At 43.3% G+C, this 21,635-nt stretch overlaps 1 protein-coding gene across 2 annotated transcripts; it reads right to left on the bottom strand.

The window, feature by feature from the left end:
* Positions 1-61: 61 nt before the first annotated feature.
* On the bottom strand, positions 62-21,514 carry GGA3 (golgi associated, gamma adaptin ear containing, ARF binding protein 3). 2 transcript variants are annotated; one of them, XM_062591935.1, is made up of 17 exons: positions 21,444-21,514; positions 15,965-16,049; positions 15,149-15,224; positions 14,533-14,631; positions 13,638-13,761; positions 12,487-12,590; positions 11,850-11,930; positions 10,503-10,640; positions 9,379-9,460; positions 8,792-8,908; positions 7,506-7,775; positions 6,516-6,583; positions 5,787-6,109; positions 4,962-5,227; positions 4,603-4,772; positions 3,791-3,901; positions 62-2,503 (listed from the first exon to the last, which is right to left on the bottom strand). In XM_062591935.1, the coding sequence occupies exons 1-17, from the start codon at positions 21,481-21,483 to the stop codon at positions 2,393-2,395; spliced, it is 2,265 nt and encodes a 754-aa protein (XP_062447919.1). In that variant the 5' UTR covers positions 21,484-21,514; the 3' UTR covers positions 62-2,392. The 2 variants fall into 2 exon arrangements, with proteins under 2 accessions (XP_062447919.1, XP_062447920.1); XM_062591936.1 differs by lacking the exon at positions 15,965-16,049 and having other exon boundaries at positions 21,444-21,480.
* Positions 21,515-21,635: the final 121 nt, after the last annotated feature.

The raw sequence follows: 21,635 nt of genomic DNA on the forward strand, positions 1-21,635 counted from the left end.
GGGCTTGAGATGATGGTTTGAGATTTAGATTTCCAGAAACAGCCTCATACTCCACCAGCAGTCAAAGTAGGGAAAACAATTTATTTAACATGCAGCAGAATCAATGCATTTGAGACATATTTACAGTACGGCTGTTTGCTATGAAGCTGGAACCTCAACCTACAAGTAACATTCGTGGTTTAATTTCCAAAGCTTGTAACAATGCATTTCCATACAGCAAAACGACAAGGTCTTTCCATTTTGCTGTGCTGCACAGGCAATGTACTGCCGTTAACACTGGGAACAGAGCCATTCCTCAGAAAGCATTTGTGCTCTTCTGACTTCCTCAAAGTCACAGTGAGATTTACATGTAGGCATCTAAAGCAGTGAAACCCGCTTCCTAAGGACACACTACAGCACCTGGGCAGATTTAAATGATTTAAGCAATACCCCTATGCCTGCTGTGTCTAAAGTGCTGGCAAGAATATATCTGAGGCAGAAAGAATTCTCTCCTTGTCTCCCATCCTATTCCATCACTTTAAAACTGCTGCTGCTTTCTTTGAGGATCCAAAAGACCTAACCATCCTTCTTGCCTGCCTTCTACTTCAGGGAGCTGACAAGGCTGTGATCCTTATGAGCCTCAGCCCAAAAGTTTACAGCAAGTTCCTTGGCCAAGCTTTGATTTTACCTTCAGGGCTTCTACAGCTGCCTGGAGCCCCTGATTAGGGCCTCAGGCCTTTCAGTCTGCTGATTTCTAGCATTATTTACTTGTCATCAGTGAGAAAAATTCAGCAGCTGTAAGCATCTGCCTAAGACAGCTAGACATAATTCAAAGTTGTATTTGCACTAATGGATTTTATAGCCTCCATTAATTCCAGCAGCACTTTCTCCTCTTGAGTTTTCTTCCTACAAGGCAGGGGGTCTCCTCCTGCATATTTATTTTCTCAGTACTTTGTCTGTTCCTGTTTATAGTCCTAAAAGCTGTTGCTTGATGGCACTGCTAGAAGTGCTGAGCATAGTCAGTGTCCAAGGACCCAGCCCTTCTGTGCTTTTGTCAAAGAATGTAGAAAAACATTAATTTAAAATTGTCTCAAAGCTACTTGAGGCATTGCTTGAGACTGGAAATCAAAAGGGAAAAGGAAGGGACCATGGGAATCAAGTTTCGGTGATTTAAACCTAGTTTCTGGGTAACGTTAGCTAGAGGGGGTCAGGTCTTCTGCCCCTTTTAGCATAGAATACTAATATCCAGCAAAATAGCTTTCCCCCTTGGGGAGACAATTGCACTTAGCCACTTAATACAGGGAACAAATAAAAGAGGGTATAAAACCCAGCACATGCACCATCACAGCCCACTGGAGCTGTCTTTCCTTTCACTGTCCGCTTGTTTATATTCAGACATTCTATAGCTCTATTATTTACATCTTGTATTTCATTGTACTCATTTCAATAGAACACAGTTCAACTACAATAATAATACTGCCTGCATGAGGGGACGTGAGAGGCCTCTCTCTTTATCCCTGGATTCAGTCACTGCACCTGAATAGCAGTTGCAAAGACTTCTGCATTCTAGGTGCTGTCCTCCACCAATATTGACTGCTACTTCCCAGCCCTGTTGGGTTTACCTCCTCATTACACAGTTCATTTTTCTCCACACCATGGAATGCAATGAAGGCAGAAAAATAACCAGTGTAGCCATTTGCATACAAAACTCAGTGCCACTGGCCCAAAATGGATACAACAGAGAGCAGCTAGCAGTATAAAATAAATATATCAACCTAATATATAGCATGTCACACAACACAGAGTTAGGGTCTGCCTACATTGACCGTTGATAATGAAACGGAGGAGGGAGAGGAAGGGAGGTAAGCGCAATTTCAGTGTAAAAAATAAGCATTCCCTCGTGGAGCCAGCATTATTGCTCAACATGCTTAAATGATCCAGTCTGGCACTGAGGAGGCAAAAGTCCTAGGGGGAGCAAGTGTAAGGGCTCTGCACTGAGGAAGCTCCTGGTGGCATCATTACCCCACCAGCCTCTAGGTATCTCCGGACAGCAGTACAGGAATAAACCAACTAAATCCCCTTCTGATGACAGGTCTCCCCTCAGAATACAACAATTTCAAGTTTAATTGAGTAGAAGGTAGAACCAGATTCACCCAGAGGCCACGATAAAAGCAGCCAGCACTGCCTGTTACTGGTTGCCACTCAGTTCATGCTTGGCGTAAATGTCCCAGGACCCCTTCAATATGGGGTAAAACATTCTGGACTAAAGCTACAAGCAGAGTGGTCAGGACATGTAAACGAAGCTGAACATCACCAGTGGATAGCATTTGTGTCCCTCCCCACGTCACATTCATTACAGTCCTGTGGGATCCTTTCCTGGTCCTGTCATGGAGTCTCTGGCGGTATCTTAGGGTCATAGATGCCCCCACTGCTCTACCGGGGGAAACTGATCCACTTCGCCAACTTCTGTGCTGGGCTGATCTCCCAGTGTGAAGGTCAGTTTGTATCTCAGTCTCACTTTCTCCTGCAGGAAAGACAAAAAGCAAGAGCGACATGAAAACAGCCCTAGTTGCTCCTAAATGAAGCATTTGACTGTAATAGCTCTATAGAGACCACAAGAGTTTAACATAGCAGGGGAAAGAGGGCCAAGATAAGTTCATGGAGTATTTCTAGCTACTTAGTAAATATGAGTGATTTACTTATTAACTTTGTAAGCCACAAGAGCATTATTGTTAGAGTAAAACATCAGGAGAAAAGCATAAATGACCTCCAGTAGTAGTTTAGTAGTTTGCCATACACATGTGGCCATCACCCATAGCTCAGCTGCTCTCCAGTGAGCCTGAAGTACATGCTTTAATGCTGCTGGAATATTTTGACATCTTCAAAATCAAACTCCTTATCAGGTGGAGGAAGATAAAATACAACAGTTTCTGCTCTGAAAATTCCCAGTAAACAGTAAAAAAGGAATGAAACCAATCCCTCAGTGGGGAATCTCCATTTGCTTCACAAAGGGAAAGTCTTTCAGCAAGCCACCAGACCAATCAAACATCTGTAATTTTGGATCTCACAACTTCCAGCCTTAAGCTCTTTTGTTGCAGTTCTCAACTAGTAACATCTAGATTAATTGAATTAAAAATTACTTCATCATACAATTCAAGCTTTATGGAGCAGGCTACTTCAATGAATAATTACAGAAAGATTTCCCAAGAAAATAATAATAAAGAAGCTTCTGGCACAGCTACCCAAATGCTTCCACAGCATGATCAGCAGACAGGAAAGGTTCAACCATGTCCTTGTTTCACTAGTGATAGGTACCTCTGATATCTCAAAGAATAAGGGGAAGAATAATATCTGACATTAGTCAGTTGGTTCAGGTCTGATAGGCTACAGCCTCGACACAGCAAAAGTACTTCTGCAACACCAGCTAGTTTAATGTCACTCGAATTATCACCAAAGCAGGGGCACATGCAGGGCACAAGGGGGCCAAGACAAGTTCCTGATGGAGCTCCAACTGTTCTCCTTTAAAGCTGAGCCTCATATGGCTGTTGTCATTTTGCTGGAGAAAGGTAGAGACCCTTCTCATAGCTTTCCTTGCTGAAAAGGTCTGTGGGGGAACCAGTCTCCCTCTAGCTCTGAATTGAAAACATCACTAATACAATTCTGCAGTGACCACCTCTGGAAGGCAGGTTAAGAATAAACAGCTGTATCTGCTCAATGATCAGTCCAAACCCCCTGCAGAATTCAGTTTACGTGAAATTTGTCTAACAGAGACAGGATAAATCCCACTTCATGACAGACTGCCCCCTCTCACCTTTGCAGGATTTGCCAGAAGCATGACTTGGGTGATGGCAGCAGGCGGCTGGATGGGATTAAATGGAGATAGCTCTGTGCCAGAGGGTGGTTGTAACTTCACTTTCATGGACTGCAAATGAAAAAGAAAGTGGAACCTCAGGGAATATCTTCTGCCTTGGGGATAATGAAAGATGTACACACAGGCTGGCAAGACTAACAGCATACATCCAAGCTGAACAGAATTAATCCAAATGGGAGGAAGAGGGAGACAAGAGCCAGCCTAGCGTGCACAACATGACACACAGATTGACAAATCAGCCCAGAGTGAATGCACTGGCCAGGTAAATCCCAACATCACCTTCCAAGAGTATGAATGCTCTTGTGGTAGAGGTTTTAATGCAGATGTTTTCACAATGATAGGCAGATCATAGCCAAGTCTGGGTTAGCATTCAAGACATGAGTGAGACATCCAAAATTTACTGGGAGAGATACAACCAGAACAGAATACATTTTCAGAATAAGATGTCTTTTAGAAACTGATTCCCACAGACCTCAAGGATGGCTCTATTCATGTAACAGTCCTGTCACTGTGCTGAGCAGGATTGATCTTAGACGGCAAGAAAAATAAAACACCCACAACTGCAGTTCTTGATTTATCCTATTCAGTGTTTTCTGCCTCTAAGAATCATCTTTACCTTTTGAAAACAGGCAGAACAGAGCCAACAGAAAGGCAGAACCAGGGAGGCTGTTCCATCCAAGCCCCTGTGTTCATATCCAGGCCTTCTCGAACACAGATTCATGTTGCCCTGTGTCTGTGCCGCACACTCCTACCTTCGGTACAGCAGCCTGCAGCACAATGTTCTTCACAGGAAGAGGTGCTGTGTTCAGCATTGACACTACGACAACGAGCACATCTGACCTTCCTGGCGGGCACTCCCTGGCAAAGTGCAAGAGGATCCGGAAACCGTTCTTGTCATAGGCTGTCACTGGGAGGGCACTGCCTGCCGCAGAGAGAGAAAGGGAGACAAACGCAGGTTTATGCTGCAGAAGAAAATCTGTAGCAGCATTAGGTAACCTAACTATTTGGTTGGAACACTTCATTATACAACCCTTTTCTCCACTTGATGATCTTTGTTAGGAAGCTTTGCTTAAAAAAAAACAGAGAAAGGTGAAAAACCTGAGATACTTACTGGGTTTAATGGATTCCAAGGGAACATGGACATTGGCCAAAGAAATTTCAGGTGCTTTCACAGGACTGCCTTGCTGCTGGAATGATGCTGACTGAAAGAGAGGGCTTCCCGAGCCAGCAGTGCAGCTGCTTGGGAAAGGAACTGGAGTTGCTCCCAGGGCAGTGACTGGCAGCCCTGCAGGGGTTATTAATGGGGTAGAGGTGGAAGTGGCTGGCAAAGTAACCCCAGGGAACACTGAAGGTGTACCCATGCCTTGGGTGACAGTCCTGGAAGGGAGACAGGAAAAACACAGAAAATTGAGTTGAATGTGAAGCAGACATTTCACCATAAATCCTGAGATAACAGAATATCATTAGAACAAAGCAGTAGCCTGCAACCAGGTTACAGTCTGTGACTCAGTAAGGCCTCATGTAAAAAAACAGAGCTACATGGGAAGTTGTGGTGGTGGAGGTACAGGCATCAGTCTCTCCAAGTCAAGAAGGTGGCAGAGCCCACCTTGGCAAAGGTAGGCAAAGCTAAGATTGGCAAAAGCCTCTATCATAGCAGTTCGCTCAGCCTAACAGCTGCTCACTTACGTAAGGGAGTAGTGCAGCCCTGCAGGAGTGAACAGCTGCTGTATTCTACCTAGTAGTGTCTGCCTTTCCCTGCTGGAGGTAGGGCTCTCATATTACTTTGTAAATTGAGACTCCCAGAGAAAAAAAAAGATCTCAATCACAAATTTCTACTAAACCAGTGCCGAATGTGTCTGCCTCAGAAAGTGACGCTTTGCAGCTGACTTCGCTCCCTTACTACAGAAACAAAACAATGCTCAGAACTGTTAGTTACCCTTTGGTTTCTTCAAGGAGTTGTCCCAGTGCATCCATTTTATTGGACATATTGTTTCCCATAGCTGAGCTGAAGCACCCAGGAGCAGCTGGCAAAGTCTTAGGAGGCCCCACAGGGGCAGTTGGCCCAGCAGAGAACACAAATGGGGCTGAGTTTGGTGCAGGGATACTGGGAGCAGTCTGAGAGGCTGTGAAAGCAGAGGGCAGTGTCACTGATGTTCCACAAGCAGTCTGTGAGGTGTGATGAAGAAGAGGGTTCCCTGCAGGGTTGCAAGCAGCAGTCCCCATCTTCGGACCAAAGAAATCCAGGTCCAACTGGTCATTCTGCAACAGAAAGCAAGTAGCTGTTCTAAATCACTGCTGCCTCCTGTGGTAGAGGTGGCACCGTTACAGAGGGAGATTGATTTACTGCAAAACCAGATCTGGGTGGCAAGCAGGAAAGTCTGCGGCCTATGTCAAGACTATATCTGACCTGCAATTTAAGCAAAGGAAGTGTTAGCATCATGGGGGACAGACTGGAAACTAAGAAAGCCATGCTCAATAGAGGGATATCTACTCTATTCAGACGCATCTATCCCAGATTTCAGAGCTAGGCTAGACCTCCCTTCAGGAACAGCTGTGCCTCTGCCTGTACATGTGATCACACATTTCTCTGAGGTGACAGTGTGTGTCCTGAGACCTCCCACAATGACAGCCTGCCACTCCCAGAGAGAAAGTCCTTCCTTTGTACCTCAAACATGCTCCATTGGTTGTTTTCTGATGTCTCCTTCACTGCTGCAGGGGCTGGATCATTCAGGCCTGAAAGTAAAAATAACAAGTAGGTAACTAAAGGAGAAAATGAGTTAGATGTCATCCCTTGACAATCGCTGCAGTACCAAAATACTTGATTCAGTTCTGCCAGAGCTCAAGAACCTGATGAAAGACTGAAACATATTGCAAGCCTATGGTGAGACCGACAATGCTAGGAGCCAACAGACAAACCCTACACACAGCTCTCCTAACCCTTCCTATCTGCAGCCTCCCCTGCTATTCATGTCAGGGCTCCACAGGCAGCCACACTGCAGACTCCCATAACCAACCCCTCAAAAACACCTTGCTCTTCCGCACTGCTGCTAAGTGAGTTGAGAAACCTGTAGCAAATTGCAGCAGGGGTATGCTGCATGTCCAAGCACCCACAGAGATCAGACTGTGATTACATTCAGCTCAATTTACTTGCAGCCTACTCTGGGAACATCAGAGGTTTTTTTTTTTAATACTGGTTCAGACTAGTTTTATAATCAGTGATGCAGAGGAGTGTCTTGGAAATCTCCCAGACTTCTCTAGAAATAACAGACCTGAGGACACAGAGGGCTGGCCAGAATTAGAGCAAGGAAGGCTATTCCATTATTCAAGTTTTGTGAATGGTACATATCACTGTTCCCAACTGCTCTCCCTCAACCCTCCCTCAGCGTGCATTGGACCTGTTACACAACTGGAAACTTCAGACAGGCTCCACCAAGATCCAGGACAGCGTTAGGACAGCTTCCAGGTATTAACTAAATAACCTGTTAGATGAGCCAAGAACAGGAGGAATTGGGTGTGCTAGAAATCAGAGGCATCTGATGCTCCTTTTAGGCATGCTACATGCACAGTCAGCCCTTACACTCATGCTGGAAGAAAGAAGTGGACTTTGTTAGGCATAGATTGAGTAGCTCTTCTCTGAGCCCCCTTAGTTTCTTACCTAAGCACAGAAGCTCTTCATCCAGCAAGGAGAGGGAATTGGCTGTGCTGCTCTGCTGAGCGGGTACAGCTTCCACTTGGCTAGATGAACTGCTCCGGGAATGAGCAAACGTCTGGGGAGGAGGTGGGAGAATGGGGATTTCCGCTGGAGGGGGAGCTAATGGGGGGGCTGGCGTCAGTGTGGTGGGTGGCATTGGAGGTGGCGGGGTGCTAGTGACGTCCAGTCCAGCAAGGTCAATGAGAGTGTTGAGATTACTGGTGGAGTCACTCCCTGCAGCGGACAGGAGAAGAGCACTACTAGGAAAGAAGGTAAAAGGCTCAGAGCAAGCACAATGTACAGAAGAAATATCAGAGAGATGGTTTAGGTAACATAGTCCCCATTTAATCATTGCTTATGGCTCCTTGTAACAGAGGAAGCCCAAATGCTTCCCACCTAACCATTTGCTGTCCAGAAACTGCTTAAATCAACCCAGATACTTGGCAAACATCTGTCTGAAAATAAATGCTCACTTTAGCCACTGCTCTTTGCTCAGTACTTCTTGTGGTATAGTTTGCAGGCTTTTCTAAATCTTCTAAGCCCAGATGAAACTTCATGAGATCCTACAGACTTAAAATAAACATAGCTACCAGAGAGCTAGAGAGTCAATGGAAATACATACTTTCTGTCTGGGCCTAGAATTCCCTTCATATTAATAAGTCTTGCCCCAAAAAGAAACTTTAAGCATTATGGATTTATTCCACTGCTTTTTATCTACAAATACTGAAGTGTGTCCCAAGTGGCAATTCTGCCACACAGAACACCTCCAGAGCTTTCACTGGTGAAACTGAAGTGTAAAGCAGGTGACTGGCCTAACTTGACACATGGAATTGCTGGCAAAGCCAGGAAGAGGACCCCTGGCCTGGCTCCCGCAGCCCTGCTCTAGTTCTTTAGATAAAGTTGTCCTCTTTTTATATGTCACAGTTAAGAGGACAAAGGTGAAAAGGAGAATGTATGAGAATTTCCAGCCACACAAACTGTTCAAAGGTTGGTTTGTTACTGATCTTATCTGAGGTTTCAATAGTAATCTACCAGTAAAGGAAAATCAGCAGTTGCAGCACTGCTGCTCATGTCCAGAATTATTTATCCATCAGTTCATACTGCTTGGGGGCTGTCTTGTCTCCCTTTGATTCACCAACTGTTGGTCAGAAGAACCATCAGTACCCTACTTAACTGCAATTAATAGGAAACCTTGTCCAAAAGACTTAAAATTGTGGGATTCAAAAGGAAATAGTTTCTCAGGAACTCACCTTCTGCTACAGACATCACAGGGAGATCCACTTCACCATTGACCATTTGCCCCTCTATTATTTTTTTATAGGAATTTATCACACGGGATAAATTGTCACTGGCCTGTAGAATATCCCCTACATGCAAGAGAGATAAAAATTACCTCAAAGACTTCAGTAACTTTGCTTTCACTTATGCTCCAAGTACTCAGTTATCAGCTAAATAATTCACAAGAAAAAAATACAATTATTTGACCATGAGCTTCATTACTCTCTCCTCGTACCATCCTTCTCTGAGCAAGGCCCTGACCTTGCTTGTACTTTTGGGACTGCAGGAACTCCCTTCCCCTTCCAAAGTAGCACCTATCTCCCACATTACCTCCCTGCAGCCTCCCTAGCAGCCTCCCTAGCAATCAACTCTACTGTCTACCTTGCTTGAATTTAAAATGATAAGCATAAAGAGGCAAGGATCTTGTCTTTTATCTGCTTGCTCACAGCAAAGTACACAGCAGAAGAGGCATCTTTACAGCAGCTGTTCCCTTACTACAACCTTGCACAGTCACAGGTCACAACAGCAGTCAAAAAGGAAAAAGCATGGTTTATTTTACCCAAACTGCTGTCATTATCTTCTGTCTCACTGGCCAGCTTGAATAATGTCCGTCTTTTGGTTTCACATCTTTCACAGAGCTCCTGGAAAGAGAGATTAGGACAAAGGGTCTCATTAGCCAAGGGCTACTGTCAGCAAAACCAGTCTGCACAGAATAACTCCCCAAGTGTGGAAAGCACAGAACAGAGAAACCAGACTCCCTCGGCTGAACGTCATAGTGTAGCTGGACAACCAAGATCCATTGTCCTTGCCCTATTAAAGTGGGGCCTGCAAAGCATTACATCAGTCTGGGAATCTAAACACAATCTGCACCTTCAACACAACCTCTCAGTCCTCCCTCATATCATCACTTTTGTCCAGTCCTCTCTATAGTCCAGAAGTGTTGTTGCTTCTGTTGCAGCAGTTCCTGAAAGCTCAAGAGCAGAACTGTGCTTCAGGCTCTGTGCCTCTCATTAGAGTCTGCAATCACTCAAAGGTGGTAGGAAGAAAATGCTGTTATCTCTAATTCACAGGCAACAAACCAGTTTCTTAAGCTTTTTACCACCATTTCAGAAGCTTACTCTTAAATACATGTATAACTAATTTCTGAAATTAGACACAGGGTAACTCTTCACGACCCAGAGTCCTGGGTTTATCCCGACATCCCTGGTGTCTGTTTTGATTTTCATCTTCTTAACCATCTCCCAACCTTATAACATTAGCTAAAACTCTTCCTTTGAAGGGAAGAACATTCTTTCTACCTGGTTCAGCCTTCAGTGCATTCATTCAGAATGATGTGAGGGACAATTATTAACTGCAATCAGTGTGTCCCATTAGGAGCAGAACTACAAATTTCAGCTTCTCAATTTTGCTACACTGCATCTTTGATGAACTGCTGTACCTCACTTCCCTCATGTGCAAAACAGAACTATTACTCACTGTCCTTGAAAGGCACTGAGTCTTTGGTGAAAGGTGTTAAAAACATGATTATTTTCTTTCCTGCTGTTTCCACTGACTGTTCTTGTTTTTTGTCACTGCTCTCCATTTTTCTGCACTATTTTTATTGATCTTTGCACAGCATTACAATCTGGAAGAAGAAAAGACTGACTGCAGGATTTCTGGGTAGAAGGAGCAGCTTAGACCCACCTTCATGAGCTCCCTATCAGCCTCTGATGAATCCTCTTTGCTGTAATGAACCAACATCTCATTCAGCAGCTTCACATTGTTATTTACTTCCTCCAGTGTGTGCATACGTTTTGTCACTTTTTGTATCCGAGCCTCATCCTTCAGAGTGTAAAACAGAGATATAAAAAGTGAGTTTTCCAATAAAGTCCACAGTATCACTGCAGCAGGTGTTATATATAAATCATGCCAAGTAATGTGTATTTAAGGTTGAACTAGAAAAAAAAAAGTAATATCCCATTCATGTGAAGCACTGCTTATTCAATTATCTCTTCACCACCATTCTAAAGTTTTGGGAAATCCCACAATTCTGACATGTCTCATTAAATAGATGTTGATGGATAATTACACAACTAAAAAATAGAAGTGTTCAAAACGGTATGTTCTCAAAAGTTCCTTTCTGAGCTTTTCAGAAGGTGGCAGTGGGGGAGTCAGGGAAGAGGGAGTTTGTCCTTGATGACATTTTATGAAAAAGATACATAAAACAAAACATATGCTAGGAACAACCAATGATCTCTGGTAGAAAACATCCAACCACCTCTGATTTGAGATTCCAACCGAAAACGTAGGAAACTGCCCTGGGTGAAGAAGCTTGAACGAAAACATGATTTAAGTAACCTATAAATCCTCTTCAGTCTAGAAGCTATACTCTTTTGCCAGAATCACAGTGAATCATTTCCTGGACTCCAGGGTTTCTAACAACTGCCATGGGTGGATGCATCACAGTTTCACAAACAGGAAGGTGTTCCCATGAAGCCTACTTGCAAGAAGACCCATGCTGATGCCTCAGTCCTCAGTAACCAGGAGTAGTATTGCAGTGCCCCCACCAAACCCCGACAGAAAAAACCATCTTGAGTGATGAGAATGTAGTTAATTTCAACACGCCATTCAGTCCTTGCCCGGTCCTCCAACAGCGACACCAACTGTAGACATTTCTGTGATACAAACATCTCCCACTTGTGAGCTGGTCAAAATTACCAACTCATTCGCCTCACACAGAACCCCACTAAGTTATCAGATGGCACTCTCCTATAACGCTCACCAGTCGGATGAGATGGGAGTTAGTTGACTTCTAAGTGTTTATAATGTAACAAAACCAAACCCCACAAGGCTGGATGTCACTGCCAGACAGTCTCATTCAGTCCCTGAGGTTTAAATAAGGAATTCACTAATGCAATGCTCCTGGAGCCTGAAAAAAAAACAAGTTTTGCCATTTACACGAGCCTAAAATTTTCCAATAGTTTGGGATCAAATCGTTCAAACCAGCAAAACAGTCTACTGACGGGAATCAGTTCTAGAAGAACTTCTTACCTCCTTTACCATGGATTTTATAAGCTTGTTGGCCTCCTGTAAATCATCTGGGTTTTTGCTTTTCAACAGCTTGGCTAGAAGCTGTAAAACAAGAAAAGAATATTCAGGAAACAAAGACAGACCTTTTAGCAAAGGAAAGCAGCAAGAGGAAGTTAAGTGAAAAATCCAGGCAAAGGAGACATAGCCCACTATTACAAAGCATACACTGCTCTCATAGTTACAGCAACTTCAGCAGGAGTCATTTATGGCTTTACTATTTTATATGAGTTACTAAATTCTTAACTCTGTACAGGACAAACACTGTGAAACCTCAGATACTTTTGACATCAGACCACTTAGTCTTCCGGTTCATCAGTTCTGGCACCGTCTGTGAAACACATTCTCTCCTTCTAGTACTACAGCTGGACAGCACTTTAACCAGCAATACCAACATAATTGTAACATAAACAAGGTCTTAGCTGGGATTTCAGGTTAGGCAGATGGACAAAGCAGTCATACTCAAACCTGTGAGTTTTCTGAAAATATGGAATATCTCCCCAAAAATAAAAGCTGAACTAGCACACTTTTCTTCCTTATTCTAAATGTGCATTAAGTAATCACTTTTAGTCAGTGATTATGATAAAAGTCTTCACTATACCTTGGATTTCTCCTCATCATCAAACACAGGGTTTTTGGGACGAGGTGGTGGAGAAGGAATCAGGGTTCTGTCTGCAGGAATCACAGGATCAAACATAACAATCCCTGAAAGCAGAGAGGGAACCCACATGGGTTTGCACGTGCAGTCACATCAGGCCATGCACCTCACTATTCACATGCTGCTATCAAAGTGAACAAGCAGCCAGTCTGTCCATTGATACTAGCATGCCATTCCAATGGACAATGCAGGATCAAAATCACTGAGCATGCTAGCTGGAAAAACAAAGAAAGTTTTCTTTAGATAAAGGCTAAAACCCCAGCAACTATGTTGCCATGTCTACACTGCTCCCCTAATAGCTCAGTATAATCAATAGCTGTCCATTATTTTTTTTTCACCCTTCATATAAGCTGTTGCACCACCATGTGAAGGCCCAGACAATCCAGCTTTGTGCAAACTCAAAGGCATGAGATTTGTTTGTGTAAAAGAACTGAGCAGGAAAGCAGACAGTCATGCAAGATGGGGCGATGTGCAGACTCCTAACCATGAAGTGGGGAAACAGCCAACCTTCATATTCAAGATCCATTGTCAAATCCCTAGATTTGTGCTCTACCTGAAATGCTTTCCTAGAAGAGATTATTTTTTGTGTGTGCTAAAGCCACAAGCTTCTCTCCTGAGCTTTTCTCACCTTGCAAACACAAGGAATTTGTATGAGTTTAATTGAAAGTACAGTTGTAAAGTGATCTGGTTAAAAGATTACAAAAGGCTATGTAGAGGCTTTTATTTGGCTTTAAATTGGGTTTGTATACATCATTTAATAGCTAGCTCCAGATAAACTAAAAAAAAAAAAAAAAAATAAAAAAGAGGTCATGCAAAAAGGCTAAAACAAAAGAATTTACAAGGCATTTAACTAATCTAATTAAAAAACAAAAAACAAAATAAAACAAAAAAACCCCAACTAAACCCAGTCCAAGACATTCAAATATAACAAGTAGCTTCCCCGAAGTTTCAGGCAGTTTGTGCCTTGTTCCATCCTCTCAGAGCTTGCCTTGACTCCCTCCACGCACACTGTAATCAGAAGCTGCAAGTTTTGTGACACTCCTGCTTACAAGCACAGGCTAGAGAGAATGCGTGGGTAAGAGCTTACTTCCTACCTTGTCGCTTCAGCATGTAGTAGGCATCTTTGATTTTGGATTCTTCTGGCAGCGCCACAGTCCAGCTATACAGCAATTCAATAACTTTGGTCTTCACCTTCTCCGAGACCCGATCTCCCAGGTACTGAGAGTACAGTAAAAGACAGAAATCATTTTTCTACATTCTTCATTTCTTTTTAAGAATAAAGCCCAAACCCAGAGATGGAAATTCACCATTATTAAAAGCTGAATATTCGCATCCAAGATGCCTCTTATTAAGAGGAAAAAAGCTCCTCTAATGTATTTGAAATAGCAGTGAGCAGGAGCTTTACAATCATCTTCAGCAAAAGAAAGAGAAGATACAGTTAGTTTCACATTTTTTGCTATTTAAAAATTATAGCAATATAGATATTTCCCTAACACTATGTTTTAAGAAATACTTTACAGCATTAACCATGCCCTGGGGTACTTCTAGCAATTTTTCACCAGGCTAACCTGATCCTGGATATTGAAAGATTTGTCCAGGCACTCTCTACACAGCAAGTCAGCAGCACAGTGAGGATTACAACTCTCTGGTGTGTTGCTAAATCTCGTTACTGAACCTTTGCACCACACTTCTCCTCTACTGATGCTGAAGGTTGATTTTTCATAAAAAACACCCCAAGGTTTAAAAGCTCTTGAGTTAAATGAAGCATCAGAATAGTACAAGACTGTACACTGACAGTAAACCAGCACAGTTTAATGAAAAAAGTAATGATCAGAGCACAAAAAAACTTAGCTAACAAATGCTCGTGAATACAGGTTAATATATGTAATAAGCCAGACAGAGCATTGCAATATTTTGAATGTTGCTTGTAGCTTAGGGTGGCCAGACAAAAAGTAAATACAGTAGTAAGGCAACAAGTCAGGGACTAACCTTTGGAGACACAACTTTTATCAACTCATTTAAAAAGCGAAACTTCCCTACTTCATTATGAAATCTTCTCCCACAATTCTTCATACAAGCTTCCAGCACCTGCATTCAAATAATAGAAACAGGTGGTGAACTTAATGTCCCAAACCTACAATAACAGCATAGCTGTGTTCTGCTAACAGGTAAGCTGAAGGACCTGTGCCAGCAAGATAGCGATTCCTGCTCTGAGATGCAAGGTGTGAATCCCACTTCTTTAGGAATGACACACCAAGATAAGCTGGCCCCCACCCTTAAAGTATATATAAGGAAGGATCAGAGTTATCTCCCCATTAGGGCTGACAGTGAACATAAATCTTGCCTGGAGATAAGAAACAAAAGTAGATGAAACTAAAATAGTTATTTCTGGCTGCTCTATTGCTAATGAGCAATCTGGACAGTTACATAACTGCCCTATCTGTCACTGTCCACTCCCTTCCAGCAGAGAAGAATCATGGAATTCAGACCCAGAACTGGCCCCAGCTAACTCCGGTGACTAATGCACACTGCACTCCCCTTATACTCCACATACAAGATGTCAAATGATACATGACTGGATTTAAGAGAGGTGAAGACTACCTACTGTCAAGGCTTGGACTGCCTCCCATTCCTGTGGCGACTGGATTTTATGAGCCAGGAGTCTCACAGCTATCTGTGGCCTGAAACAAAGCAGATGCCCATTATAAACAAAAAACGCAAAAGTGCTGAGGGATCTTCAGACCTTCACAAATTCTACCATTTAAAGGAGAGGTGTTTCACATGATTAAAAGGAAATGCCATTTAGTACTTTTCATCTTTACATCAGTGTATAAAAGCTAACAAGAAATCTTCAGGGCACCTCTGTAAGCTGAGGTGTTTACATTTACAAAAGGAAGCACAGGCTGGCAGGTTGAGCCAGTAAATCCAGAGTCCTCCTTGGGAGAGGGCCTAACAGTTCACAGTACACACCAACAAAATCACTTCAACTCTCTGTGTATTAGTTTCCTTTTTCGAGAAGAGGACATTCCTTCCTGACCTCACAGAGATGCTGTGACCCAAGAGGTTTCTCAGTTAAGCCTCGTAAAGGTTTTAAAGATGTGATGCCCCATCAAACATCCATTTATAAATCCATTTTACATACTGAAAAACAGACGAGAACCCTGCAGCTATAGAAGCTGGCATAACAAGCAGATTCTGAATTCATATTTTCCAAGTACTCAGTTTGGGTTTAAACCATGCTGCCTTTCATAGAAGAGAAACCAAACTATGCAGCATCCCGTTTCTTTTATAACCAGATCTTCCTTGAGATATCAGTATATATAAAAGAAAATATGAACCTTCAATATGGTTCAATGAACGCATTTTACACTATGAATGTTAAGCTGTAACATTTCTAAGTTTAAGTGCTTGGGACACCCACCCTTCAAGTTCTTTGTTGATCTGGTCACAGAATCCAATGATGTATTCCCAATCCTCTTGTCTGTTAGATGGGTTAGTGGCTTTATCTTTAGCAAGGAAAAGAGAATATATTACCAAATGAGCAAAAGAAACAAAATAAAAGGTCATACATTTCCTAGAGAAAAACGTTTGGCATCCACTGCCAACTACAAAAATAGGAGAAATAAATTTACATATGGTATGTCCGTCTACTCAGGGTGTTCAGGGGGAAGGGTGTGCTCAAGTCAAGCCATCCAAATATCTAGGAAGAATCACTGCTTTCCAAAAAGCAGATGCCAAATCTCAAGTACTCATAAACACAGTGTTTTCATACTCTAAACAAGAATACAAGAGAAAATATTTGAGCTCACACCGTCTCCCTCTGCTTGAAATGCTCTCTCTCCTATTTGATACCAACATTATACTACTTAAAGGTTACACCCTCCCACTTTCTACATAGGAAATCCTTTTTGCATTCCCTGAGAGCTTTGTAGAAGTAAGAGCTGGAATAACCGGTATCTAATGTAAGTCATTTAGCATTGACACTTGTTTTCAGAGCTGATTTGTTAGATATCTTAGCATTTCTCCTGGGAAATAAGGAACAAAATTTATTATTATGCATTCAGCTGTTCTTGCAAGCAATAAACACCACAGCCTGTACCTGATCAGGAAGTCAAGTCCAGGATGTTCAAATTGAGAGACTGATGCTTTACTGACTGGGCTATTTCAGGCTCTTGAAGGATCTTCCCTCAGGCACTAGGATCTTGCTTATTGCACCGACTACAGAATACTGAGTCTATCAAAGTCTATTTTTTATTACAAACGTATCTTCTACACATACTTTATCTAATTCTGATGAAGCACTGAGTTTACAGCAGACAAGATTTGTGCTTTAATCTAATTTCCCAGGTGAGATGACTGGACATGACGTAGTAGGGTTTTTTGGTTTCTGGTTTTTTTTTAACTGTAAGGAAAACAGTAACACACTGTAGCTATATATCCACGGGATGGAGTTTAAAAAGCATTTCCCAAAATTTAAATATAACAGAGATCAATACAGAAAAAAAAATATTATTTACCCAGATGGTATAGAGCAGGGGATGAAACACAGGAAGAAAACAGCAAACATGGCTGTACTTCAATCATATAGAGAAGCATAATAAAATCAATGCATACTACATTACAAACTGTCATTTTCTAATCATCATTAGGACATATCCTTTTTCCTTTTCATAGGTAGATAAAAACAGCAGCTGCCAAATGACTACTCTGAAATTTCCCCTTTGAAATGCATCTTCATCCTCCTACTGTATCAGTCCTACAGGGTTTACAAGCTGTTTACTTTCACAGGACCCTGGGTAAACAAAAAGGGCATCCAAGAAGGACTAACCATAGGCTCACATCTTGCCTTACTAGCTAAGCTACCAAGCTACTTTCTGAACTCTAGATATTTAAAGGATGCTTAGGTAAAAAGCAGCTGCTGCAGAGCCAAGCAACTCTTAAAACATATGGGGCACTCAGTTCTTATTACCACATTTGCAACTGCTAAACACCCTGGAAGCATCATGAAAATAATGGACTTATAACAACCTAAAGTCTTGTCAAGCAAGCCAAATAGCATCATGTATGGTTCAGTGCTCCAGAGCACCTCTGTTGCTTTGCATGTCCAGATAAAAGAAATGCAGTTGCTTGGTTGGAGTTAATGGAATGTATTTAATAAATACAGGAAGAGCACAAATAAGTAAGGGCACTCAACTGCATGGGCTCTCTTCAGTTGCAAACCATGAAATTAGGAAGGCGACCTGGCACAAGCAGGAAAACACAACCAATATTTCCGTGTCAAATGTTAATCTTAAAGCTGCTCTGAACATCTCCAAAGCCTCCTCTGAATGACAGGTTATTTAGCTGTCTCAGTCAGGGCTCAGATTCATCATATAAGCCTAATATTTTATACCAAAAGCTCTCATATAAAGACTGCAAAATTTCAGAAGGCAAGAGAGTTTGCTGAAGAGAGATGATGCTCTACATAAAGAAACTCTTTGTTTCTAACATTCAAAACATCTCCATTTGAAACTCTAGTTCATAAAAGCTGATATGGTTTATCAGAAGTCCTGCATTGGTTCTACGAATTGATGCATTTACATAACACAACAATGTGGTGAGTACGTGTACCTAAACTGATTTGGGTACCAATCTCAGTAGAGCCACGTTAACCCAGCATCCCAGATGGGCTACTTTACCTCGCTTAACCTTTTCAGGATGCCCCTACAGGAAGCTGCATCGTGTCTATGAAAAGATAACCTAAAAGCTTCTATTTTTATGCAGAACACTAAAAATGTAGGCAGTAAGTTCCCCCGCACTGCCTTACAAATACGCTTCAACCCTTACTTGAAAGGACTGGTTCCAGGAAGGAGACTTCCGTGCTCTGGAATATTAAATCCTTGGCTTGAAACCACCAACAAGGTCTGTTTGGTACCAGCTATAAAGTCTGGTTTCATGGGGACATTTGTCCACTAGGCCTCAGCCTCAAAACCCCATTTCACAGGAGCACTCAAGTAGCACTTAAATAAATCTGAACTAGCAACCTGGAAACAAAAGGCTCTGCACTATCCCAACCCTGCCACTGTCTATGCCTTAGCTTTTAGGCACTGCTGCAATCAACACATAATATTGCTTCATACTTGACCTAAGCATCAGAGCCATTCAGCATTCTTTTGCTCTACTAAGCTGAAACACTAATGAGTCAACAACATTCAGATGCATCATTAGACGTGAAACAAAGATGCTTATTTTCTTTATAGAGTAAGGACTCTGGAATGCAGAGAACCACAAAACATTCAATGACTAGTAATGAACGCTCATATTTTCTTGGGTTTACTTCTCTATTGGAAAGAGACAAAAGCTGACTCAGCAAAAGGTCTTCCCATCTCAGGCTTGGCATATGAATTGGGCATCTCCAACCAGAGCACGTCCGAGTCCAACGTTCATACTCTGTCTGTGTCCCACAGAGGAGAAGCGGGATGCTGACCCGTGACAAAAGATGGAAGAAAGAAACCAATATAATTAAAATATGCTTTATCTCTCTGCATCTATTATATAGCTGGACAATGCCTAAGCCCATCATGAATGAGATACAATGTCAAAAAGCTTCTTTCTGGGTGCAGTAGAACACACAGCACTAAAGTTAACAGATAGAGCTGTGTTTGTACAACTGACATTATTTTCTAACCTCCTCTTCTATTTCGAATAAGTGTAGGAGAACAGCCTGCAGGCAGAGAGAGGAACAGAAAAGATCACCCACTCTCCTCCCAGCTGCCTGAAAGGAGATGGAAGATGAGGAAGATGCTAGATCATCACAGGCTGAAATGCAGATCTTGTTATAGGACATGAGAATGATGTTACTTCATGGGTCTATGCCACCGCTTAATGACATGAGCCAGGGCAGCAAGGAAAGTTGCATACCACTGACACAGAAGAATCACCAGTAATAAGAAATTTTCCATCTTCCTGTGACTGGAAAGTTGGTCTTTGCTTCTGTGCAATTCTGGCCCTTCCCTTTATAAGGGCACAGCAGGGGCACGCTCACAAGGTTAGCATTAGACACAGTACCTCTTTTTGATAGTTATAAGAAAAAGAACCTCAGGAGGTCTGCCGAAAGCACTCAGATGCACCAGCCTCTCCACTTTGCCTCCCTGGTATGCACGACTCCTCCAGTAATCTCTGTACAATAAATAGTCTCTGCTCCCCTCCAATGGGAGGAGCTATATAATCACACCAGCACAAATCACTGGAGCAGTGACCAGGCATAAACGCATCATCTTAAATGACAGCAACACTCAAGCCTCAAAAACTGTGTACATCTCTACAATCAGACTCACTGCAATACACAGGCAGACACAATTTCTTGCAGGGAGTAAGGCCTCTGCAACGTGATTCTTCAGCATATGTTCCCCAGTGACAGGCTACACTACTGCATGGTCAGTGGAGCCAGCTTCTGTCTTAACTTCCATAATTAACAACAAAAAAAGACACCCCCCCAAAAAAAAAAACAAGCAAGCAGGAAGTTTTCCATGCTGCAGAGCCTAAAATAGTCTTCCCATCAAGGATATTTTCACACACAAACTGAATTCAGTGAGTCAGTTCTCCTCAGAGAAAAAGGAAGGGGACGTGGGCGTTCCTTCGAGTGTCTCACTGGCTACAATTAAAACACTGGAAGATACTGACAAACTGGAGGAGTTCAGAGGAGGAGCAAAAACAATCAGCTGATGGAAGGCATTGATCTAAAAGGAGAGCTAAGAGCAAAAACCATAGCTTAGCCAATAGCTCCAATAACAGATAATAATATCATGTATGAATTTCAGTTTTGTATTAAAGTATTGAGAAAGAACAAGAATTATTTCCACATGTTTAAGGAGACATAATCCCGAAAGCATAACAGATTTTATACTCTAAGGTGTTTAGGCTAATAACTGTCTTCTGCTATTTGCATAGCACCTAACTAGTTAAGAACATTACTCACTATTGCAATCAAATAAATAACTGTATTAAAAAAAAAAGGAAAAATCATCTAGGGAACAAGTTAGTGATCTGCAGGATTGCCTCCCCAGGGAAAGCAGCAGAAACCCCTGTGCTCAGAATATATGAAAAGCAATTACTGTTATTACTGACTTCTACAGGAGCTACCTCAAGATTCTTTAGTCCTAGGTCAGGATTACACAGTGCCAGGTGCTATGTAAGATATTAAAAAAAAAGCCCTTTAAGTTATAGGAACTACTGATGGCCACAAAAAGAAAAAACTCTCAGCAACGGCTGCAAGAGGCACTAGCCAGAATTCCTGCTGTTTCTAACGTTTAAGATCGTGTGATGACAAATTATTTTTTCTTAATAACGGATTTTTAAATATTTCACCCTGCAGCAATGTTTCAACAGAAGCCCACAACTCTTACCCTGAAATTGCAGCTATGCCTAAAGCAGAACCTGCCTGCTGGAAAAACACGGTTGTATAACACGGGACCACGGTTTTAATTGTGAAATGTCTGCGCTTCCCGGGCTCACGCCCGGCATTAAAGCGGCACAGCCGGCCCACAAAACCCGGCCAGGGAAGGGGAGCGAGCCGGGGACGGAAGGCGCCGCGGAGCCTGGCGGCCGAGGCAGCGACGGCGCAGGACGGGCGGTGTGTGTGTGTGGGGGGGGGGGCAGCCGCGGAGCCCCCCGTTCCTGGCGATCTGAACGAGCAAACCGCCGGTGAAGGGGCCCCAACGGCTGCCGCGCCGCCGCACCCGCTTCGGCGAGGCCACCGCACCAAGGGCCGCGGCGCCGGCAGAGGCGGCCGCTCCCCCGCCGCGGGCACGGAGGGCGGCGAGGCCCCGGGCTGAAGGGAAGCGGGGCCCGGGCGAGGGAAGGCGCCAGCGCTGAGGAGACGCGGGGCGGCGAAGCCCGGGGGAAGCCGGACAGGTACTCACTGAGCCACGACTCCAGGCTCTCCCCTTCCGCCTCCGCCATGTTGTTGCCGCCGCCGCCGCCCCAGACTCCGCCCCGGCCGCGCGGGAGGCGGCGGGGGCCGGGCCAGGCCCGGCGGGGGGCGGCCCTGCGCCGCGGCAGCACCGCCCCGGCCCGGCCTCCGGGGAGCCCATCGCCGCCCCGGCCGGCTCGGG

The sequence above is a fragment of the Rhea pennata genome, chromosome 19 (genome assembly GCF_028389875.1).
Source record: "Rhea pennata isolate bPtePen1 chromosome 19, bPtePen1.pri, whole genome shotgun sequence".
In the NCBI taxonomy this organism is placed as follows: Eukaryota; Metazoa; Chordata; class Aves; order Rheiformes; family Rheidae; genus Rhea; species Rhea pennata.

Excerpts from the sequence above, each read along its gene's own strand:
- GGA3 (XM_062591935.1), bottom strand. The coding sequence starts at position 21,483 with ATGGCGGAGGCGGAAGGGGAGAGCCTGGAGTCGTGGCTCA. Across the intron at positions 16,050-21,443 it reads GAGCCTGGAGTCGTGGCTCA|ATAAAGCCACTAACCCATCT; the intron begins GTGAGTACCTGT and ends TCCTTGCTAAAG. Across the intron at positions 9,461-10,502 it reads CTGATAGGGAGCTCATGAAG|GAGCTCTGTGAAAGATGTGA; the intron begins GTGGGTCTAAGC and ends CTCTCTTTCCAG.